The sequence below is a fragment of the Taudactylus pleione genome, unplaced genomic scaffold, assembly GCF_031769625.1.
Source record: "Taudactylus pleione unplaced genomic scaffold, aTauple2 ptg001253l, whole genome shotgun sequence".
NCBI classification, from domain to species: Eukaryota; Metazoa; Chordata; class Amphibia; order Anura; family Myobatrachidae; genus Taudactylus; species Taudactylus pleione.
In genome coordinates, this window is record NW_028285653.1 from 292129 (window position 1) to 301197 (window position 9069).

A 9069-nucleotide genomic window follows, 5' to 3' on the forward strand; every position below is an offset into this window, starting at 1 on the left:
TTGAGGACTTAAAGTCTTATATTCATAAATGTCATTCATTTCAGCCCTAGCTAATCTTGTGGCAGTATCTTTATATATTAGGTTATCCTTAATGTGTTTAATACCATAAAAGCCTACAATTTCTGAAACTGAACAATTATGGACATTTCTAAAATGTGACGAAAGAGAGTGTGATTCAAATCCCTTTCTCACATTTCTAACATGTTCCCCCATTCTAATTTTAAACATTCTCGAAGTTCGACCTATATAGAATAAATTACATGTACATTTAATAGCATACACCACGTTTTTGGTGTTGCAGGTAACAAAATCTCTTATTTCTATCTGTTTATTATTAATTGTGATCTTTTCAATTTTGCTACTACCCTCACTCTTTATGTTTCTGCATCCAATGCAATTTCCACATCTAAAAAAGCCTTTGGACACAATCATTATTTCAGTGGGTTTACAAGGAAGAGAACTAGACACAAGTTTGCTCTTTAAATTTGGGGCTTTTCTATAAATGTGGATAGGTCTCTCGGGAATGAGGGTACCTACCACCGGGTCTTTCTTTAGAAGTCCCCAGTGTTTTTTTAACACCTTCTCAATTAATTTATATTGATCATTGTAGTCAGTAATGAAAGCCCATTCAAATTTTGTGTCTTTTTTATCTTTATGAGAAGTTTGTAACAGATCTTTACGTTGGAAATTGTCTACTTTCTCAATAGATTTCTTTAATTTATCCTTTTTGTAGCCACTACATATAAATTTATTAGTCATTTCCTTAGCTTGTGTTTTATAAATTTCTTCTTCTGTACAATTTTGCTTTAGTCGGGTTAGTTGACCTATAGGAATAGAGTTCAACCAGGTTTCATGATGACAACTGCCTGATGATATGTATGTATTCGAATCAGTTGGTTTGGTATAATTTTTTGTTTCAATTTTACCATCCTGAACGTAGATAGTTATATCCAAAAAATTTACAATTTTTTCATTAATATCAAATGTTAAAACGATATTTTTATCATTATTATTAAGAAATGCGCAGAACTCTAATAAAATTTCTCTACTGCCCTTCCAAACGAAAAAAAATATCGTCTATGTTCCGTGCGTAGGATACCAGGTTCGCTCCAAAGGGGTTGTTTGACCATATGGTCTCGCATTCCCACAACCCCATGAAGAAATTCGCATAACTTGGAGCGAACCTGGTACCCATCATTGTCCCGGTCTTCTGTATGTAGAAAGTGTCCTTAAAAATGAAAAAAATATTCTTAAGAATAAAATCAACTCCCTCTGACACCAGTTCTTGTAGATCCTGTTTAATGTCTGATTTTTTCAAATAGTGCAGTATAGCTTCTATACCCAAAGTATGATCTATAATGGTGTAAAGGGAGCTGATGTCTGCGGTGACTAGCAGATAGTCAGTTTCCCAAATTATTGACTCTAACAACACCAAAAATTCCTTCGTATCTCTTAAATGGGATTTGTTGGTCAAAACTAGAGGTTGTAATAAATAAACAATAAATTGTGACAAGTTTGAAGAAAAAGAGTTTATTCCAGATATGATCGGCCTCCCCGGAGGATTCACAAGACTTTTGTGGATCTTGGGGAGGAGGTACATAACCGGAGTATTGGGGGTCTCAATTATAATAAATTTTGCTTCCTTTTCTGTCAAAGTACCTTTACTTTCATACTTATCTATTAACATTTTTAATTTATTTTGAGTCACAACAGTTGAATCATTTCTCAATTTTTTATATGTAGAAGAATCATTTAGTTGTCTCAAACCTTCTTTTATGTAATCATCTAAATTCATCAGAACAATGCCCCCCATCCCTTATCTGCTGGCTTGATTATGACATTAGTCTGTTGACGAAAATCTTTTAATGCTTTCCTTTCTTTAAATGTAAGGTTAGTAATTCTCCTATCCTTGTTAGTTGTTAATTTTTCTAAATCTTCTTCTATTAACGATCCAAAAGTCTTAATATAATGACCTTGTACATGTTTAGGATAAAAGATTGACTTAGGATGAAAAGGGGTAGCAGCAATCTCTCCTACATTATCTTTCTCTTTATTGTCTTGACTTGCGAAAAACTTTTTTATCGTTAGTTTTCGTATGAACCGTTGTGTGTCCAGTTAGATTTCAAAGGGTTTATATGGTTCGTAGGAGCATATTGCAATCCTTTTTCTAATAAAGAAGATTCACTTTCCATTAATACATGAGAGCTGAGATTAAATACCTTCGCTTTCATGTTAGTTGTTTCAGGATTTATTTCTAAAGATGAAGGAGTATTGTTTATTTTTTGGTTGTTTTTATTTCTTAATTTTTTTCTAGGTCTAGATTTTTTTGATTTTTTTTGGCCAGCCCTTTTGCCTCTATATGTTTGAAAACTTTTTATCTGTATCTGTTGAGAGGGGGATCCTCTTCTAAAAAATGAGGTGATGTGGATTCCTCTCTCAATGGGGAGAACCGGTTGTAAGAGAATCTTAGTTCCCTATCTAGACAGTATTTCCTATGTTCCCTATTTCCTGAGGGAGTATTTCTCCACTCTGGATCAGAAATCTCATTTATCTTGTTATATCTATTGTGATATGCTCTAGGATTGCTTTTTATTCTATGAGGGACATATCGTCTACTTGGCAATGTCCAATTCTCTAAATCTTTATTCTTTTTCTGGTAGTCCTTACGTCTCTCTTTGACTATCAATTCCATGAGAGAAAGGGAACAATTTTCTGTAATAAGTTCCCACTCCCTCCTGAAGTTCTCATTCACAGAAAATAAAGGGCTGCAAGAATCCCATTAAAAGGACAAAAGTGGATGATGGTCAAAAATAAAAATGGTATATGAAACCTGAATAAATGGCCTGCAGGGTCCGGTTCTCTGCATCCACAAACAACACAGTTCACAAATGTCAAAAATGGTGTTCAGCTGTCCTATGTCCCTCACCAATGCATTTCAATTTGATGGTACAAATCTTTGTCAAGGTACAGGGGAAATGTCTTACAGCCTACAATTATACCACTGTAATGGGGCTAAAAATCAATCTGAGTAATGAGAATCAGTTTGATCTGTGAAACAAAACCCTTCCTCATGTGTACCAATAATGAACTTGTAGAGTCCTATCCACAGCCACAGTGCAGATACATGTTCCGTCCTCTCCAAAGCCGCATCACATCCGGTTCTATAGCTGGAAGCTGCTGGTTTGTACGTGTCCTAGCATCTCATTGCTAGGACATAAAATGAGGGGACTTCTTGTTGGGTAGGTCTACAGTTTTAATAGATCTTCTCTATTTGTTTCTATCGTACTTGTCTGACCCTTAGAAATTTCTTCTTCTCTATGTCAACAGGTAAGAAATGCATTTTTCATATCACATGCTTATTCCTTAAATATGTTGATGTCAGTACAGTTCCTTCATAGTCTTTTAAACTGTCCATTGGGAATGGATTACAACCATTTGTCCATGGGTTTTCTATAAGTTTTCATCTGTAGACAATCATATTCTATATAAATAGTAATATCTAAAATAATTATACTTTCCTTTTGGATGTCAAATGTCACTTTGATATTCATGTCATTATTATTTAAAAAAGTACAAAAATCATCTAAAACTGCTTTCTCCACTTTCCAAAAAACTTTTTTGTCATCAATGTATTGGGACCAGGACACTAGGTTTTCCCCAAATGGATTATTATTGCAAATCATGTTCTCTTCCCATAACCCCATGAAAATATTGGCATAACTTGGGGCAAACCTAGTGCCCATAGCAGTCCCGATCTGTTAAAGGTAGAAATCTTCTTGAAATGAAAAAATGTAAGTCTGAGAATAAAATCAATACTTTTCATTAAAAATTCCTGTAAGAGAAACTCTAAGATCAGATTTCTTTAAAAAACTGGAAACTGCTTCCAATCCAAATTTAATAATAGTACACAAAGAAGTAACGTCTGCACATACTAAACAATTATTTGGCTCCCAATGGAAGTTATTAAGTCTGTTTAAAATGTCCCATAAATTTCTGACAGGTTCGCAGTCAATGAATCCACCCTGACACAATCGGTCTGCCAGGGGGAATGACTGGATTTTTATGTACCTTTGGTAATATGTATAATACCGGTACCTGTGGCTTCTCATTGAAAAGGAATATTGCATTATTTAGTTTTACAGTGCCACTGTCTAAATATAGGTCTATTATTTGCTTCATTTCTGTTTGAAATAAGTCATTCGGGTCTTATCTAATTTTCTTATAAATGTCACTATCTGTTAAAAACCTAATCTCCATAGTCTGATATATTCATGAGGACAATGCCACCCCTTTTATCAGTGAGTTTAATTATTAGTTCTTTATTCTCTTTGAATTCTTTCAAAGCCTTCCTTTCGTTGAAGTTTAAATTGAATTTAAGTTTCTTCTCTTTGAGGTTCTTAATACCTTCTAGGACTTGGACTGAAAATGTTTCTATGAAAATTCCTTTCATGTGGATGGGGAAAAAAGTAGACTTTGGTCGAAATGCAGGCTTGGACATGCTCTCCGTTTTCTCCAAATAGTCTTCAACATCTTTATTTAAAAATAATTTCTTTATTGTCAATTTCCTGATGTACTTCTGGATATCCACAAAGAGTTCAAATTTGTTAATCTTACCCACTGGAGCATATTTAAGTCCTTTACTTAGCAGTGAAATTTCATGGTTGCTTAGTAGATGTGAACTCAGATTAAACATCTTCACTTTATTTTGCTGTTCAATAGGTTTATCTCAATTAACCTGATTAGGATGAGATTTATAATTCACCCTTATTGTTTCAATTTTTGTTTTTCTCACCCTTTTCCTCTTTATTCTATTTACTCCTCCTCTTCCTCTTTTTTCACTTTTAGTCCTTTTGGGATTTCCTCATCCCTCTCTATTATACTGTGGTGTATGTATACAGGCCCGTCAAGAGCCGCGGCGGACCAGGGTAACAGGGGGCATGGCCTAATTGCGGAAGGCATGGCCATGCCCCCTTCAAAAATAAAAATAAAGATTGTGAGTGCAGCAAAGCGGAGCTGTTCGCTGGTGAGGGGGCACTCTCAGCCCCCTCAGCCTGGCACAAAGCCAGGGGGGCATAATCAGTGTGTCACTCCCCCCACAGGCATAGGAGACTGCTGTGGCTGCTTCTCAGCAGCCACGAGCAGTCTCCCACTGCAGGTCAGCACCCACTGTGTGCTGGGCTGCTGAGAGGGAGAGGTGGGGTGGTGGCAGACCTGGGTCCCTGCCAGGCCCCTCAGGAAGCCCAGGCCCAGGTAATTTGTACCCACTCCCCCCCTCTTTATAATGTATAAAGGAGGGGTTGGCACTGGCAGATCCAGAGATTGCCCCCCGAGCAGACAGAGTAGCACACCCGGCTGCTGCAGGACAGCACTTCCCAACCCCATAGAAAATAGTAGCCAGTCAGGTCATGCTGCTGCAGGCATCAGGGGGTAGAGTTTTGGGCACTAGATTGTGACTTTTAGAGGTAGCAGATGTTCCCTGTGTCTGTGTGAAAGAGATGAGGAGCATTTGCATTTTTCCCATGGACCAGCCCCCATCAGAAAGTACAGAAAGTACCACAGCAGCATGTCGGGCTCCCCAGTGTGATCCCTGGTACTCTGGTGGCAGATGCATCACTGGTCACAGTAGTTACTTGGACCACTCCTACCTCCACTGTGATTGTGTCATCTGCCTGTAGAGTCTGGCAGGGAAAGAGTTACCTGGGTCCCCCTTCTCCCCACTCCCCTTCCCTGTCTCAGTCTATGCTGCTGCAAGAGGATGACCAGGCTGGATATGGCAGTGAGATGTGTGTCCCACAGGGAAAGCAGGCTCAAAGCAGTGATCGGCCAGAGCAGCATGAGCAGGTAGGAATAATACATGAGGAGTGGTCACGGGGACACCAGACACATAGGACCTGCATGTCTGTTGGTACAAGTTCTCAGGGTGCCATTTACATGGACATGTTACATATATGTGTGTGTGTGCTTCCTATAAAACCTGTCCTTATACATTATATATACATGATCTCTGGCAGCTTTGCCTCTAGAGAATTGGGGTATTTAGAGAAAACCTGAGGGTTCACTGCGAACATCCTGTTCAACTCCCAGCAGTCTTGCTTCCACCTCATGGACCCTCCCTCCTCCATCCTTACTGCCTGCCTATAAGCTTGTGTACCCCCTGCCGAGCTGAGCTCCCTGCTGCTTAGTACAGGGACATACATAATCACAGGTCCATCCCTCCTCAATCCAGCTCACCTCATTGGCTGGCAAGACAAAGGTCTTAAATAAATTAATTGGAGAGGTGAGGAGTCGGTGGTAAATGGTAAACCGCCCCCCTTAAGAGAAAAGTCTAGATCCGCCACTGGGGGTTTGGCCTATGTTTTACTGGTGAGTGGAATTTCTGGTTCCACATTTGTATATCTCTGTCTCTTATATTCTTATATTCCCTATTTTTGAAAGTCCTAGACTTAGGGTAATAATCTTTATTAGTGGGGGATAAAAGTCTCCTGCTCTTATCTCGATAGTTCCTGGGATAAAATAATCCACTGACTCTGTTCAGTTCAGGTTCTTGTCGTGTCTGAAAAGATGTTGAGAACTCCCCCTTACAATCATTTTCATTATATGAATCCTCTAAAATATGTACATTTACATTATTTCTATCACTATTAATTTTTTTTATTTCCTTTGTTTCAAGAAGTCTTCTATTTTTAGAATAGAGAAGATCTATTAAATCCTAAACTCAAACAAGCAAAAAAAAGAGTTTAAATGGGCATTTTTCTCCAGATATAGTTCCCAACACAAAGAGGTGGAATGAATAAGTAAAAATCATTGGTCAATACTACCTACCATCTTGGGACCAGAAATTCCCTCTAGAACAACATATATCTACAGAAGGGCCAAAAATTAAAAAAGGAAACTATCCCAAAGTGCGTACGTAGGACCAAAACAAAGTAAGGGTCAAATCAAGTCTGCAGGGTTCTATAGATGTGGATTTTGTTTAGGGTGAAGAAATGTTAAAAGGAGCATTACTACAAAAAAAGTAGAGGCTTTAGAAATCAATGGGAAAAAACACAAAATAAATCAATGTATTACATGCAGCTCCATGAATGTTATATATGCAATTGAATGTAGCTGCTGTAAGTTTTACATCGGCAGAACAACTAGGAATTTAAAAACTAGATACAGCAAACATTTCTGGAATATCTGCAAATGCCTAGAATTTCACACATTGGGCCTCATTCAGAGCCGAACGCTATTTGCGCTCGCTCGTTCAGAAAAAAGGGGTGGCTATTCAAATGAACCGTTCGCTCTATGCGGTCTGTTCACGCCTCTAGGTCTTAACGAGCGAACAAAACTTGCGGTCGTTTTTTGCAAAAATACGCCCCCTGGCCGCTCGCATCCTACGTCATTTCCGCTATTTATTAGATTAATCGAGTACATCGACCAGGGTATGAGCTGCTCGCTATTCGTGTGGTTGGTTTTTGCTACCACAATTTTGCGAGCAGTTCTCACTATAAAATAACCCAGTGACGTGGTCAATGACGCTGCTGTATTAATTATGCACACTCATAAAATGCCCGTTTTGACCTATAAGCACGCCTGCGTTCGGATCTCCACTCCCCGTTTTCAAACACCTTCCCCCGTTACCACCCACATATGCCTACTCCTGTCACTCAAATTATCAGGCATTCGCTATTTTGCGAGCACATGAATTTCGACCGCACTGACTGGTTCGCGCATGCGTATAACGATCCGTACGCATGCGCAGTTGGGCAAACATCGCTTGGAGCGAACGAGCGGCCGCTTACGAGCGGCTCTGAATCAGGCCCATTGTTCCCACATTTTAAAAACATTCACAATTACTCTACTAATGAAATAAAAGTTTTCTAGTAAAGTAACTCTGAAATACATAAGAATGATACCACACTACTAGCGAAAGAAGAAATGAAGCATATAATTAACTACAAAACCCTAGCACCACTGGATTGAACCAGGACTTCTAGATTAAATGGTTTTTATCATTGTTATATTTTAGTATTCTTCTGCTTCTTTTGTACCAGCACTTCCCAAATATGTCATTTATTTTATTCCCCTAGGGATTTTATAACTTATTCATTATATATATAGATTTAGGCCCATATTCAATCTGCTGGACTTTTCACCTCCTTCATCTGTTTTCCAGGTGGAAAAGTATCGCGCGCGCCCAATAATCCCCATATTACATTTCAAAGAACGCGAAAACGGGACCCGGCAAACTGGAAGCGGCAAAAAAAATGGGAATTTTCGGGAAAACATCCTGTCACCCCCCTAAAGATGTCCAGACATGGGGGATAACTATGGGTACCCCTGTTTTTGCATGCTGAAGGGAAGTCGGGTTTTTAAATAGCCGCAGCAGGTGCATAAATGCGGCTTTGAAGAAGGTGATGCAGAAGAGCATTTAGCAATTTTTTGGGGCAAAAATAACTATGCCCATCAATTTTGGGGTGCATGAAAATGGGTGCAAGCTTATTTTTAAGTCCCTAAAATGATTTTTAAAACTTCTTCAAAAATGCACCTGCCGGTACTACCCGCAATGAAGAAATCACCTGCCGCATATAAGGGAAGCCCTCTGGATTGAATTTAGCTATTTTATAAGTGTCTTTCCTAGTATTTTTTTTAACCCTAAAATTGAAAATATTTTTTGGGGGTGTCCCGATTTTTTTTAAAACTTTTTTTTACACACATTGTTTTTAGGGGGCATTCCCAGGGGTGCAGGCTATTTTTTGCACTCCTAAACCCCAATTCTGCACTTTTTTATTGCAAGATAAAGGTTGGAGAAAAATTATCCCTGTTTTTTTACATTAACTTTTCGCACCTGCAAAAAGTCTGTGTAATTGAATACGTGGATAATGACAATAGGCGTAAATGATGTCATCGCCAATAATGGGTTTTTGCCTGGAATTGAATATGGGCCATAGTTTGATTGAGTTTATGTTTTTATCTTATTGTTTAAAATAAGGAAACTAACATATTTAATATTTGATTTTGCTTATTTATTGTATACTATCCACATATTTATTGTGATTTGCCATCTTGAATTTTAAGTATTGATAC

The 9069-nt window shown here is 38.3% G+C and overlaps 1 protein-coding gene across 1 annotated transcript in view; it reads right to left on the minus strand.

Moving 5' to 3' along the window:
• Positions 1–1813, minus strand: part of LOC148450931 (vomeronasal type-2 receptor 26-like) — a 63951-nt gene extending 62138 nt beyond the window's left edge. The window contains exons 1-3 of the mRNA XM_088462499.1: positions 1660–1813; positions 1100–1228; positions 538–824 (exon numbers count right to left, since the gene is read on the minus strand). Of these exons, the coding sequence (XP_088318625.1) occupies positions 538–824; positions 1100–1228; positions 1660–1813 (570 nt within the window). The remainder of the gene's footprint in view (positions 1–537; positions 825–1099; positions 1229–1659) is intronic.
• Between the last annotated feature and the right edge of the window lie 7256 nt (positions 1814–9069).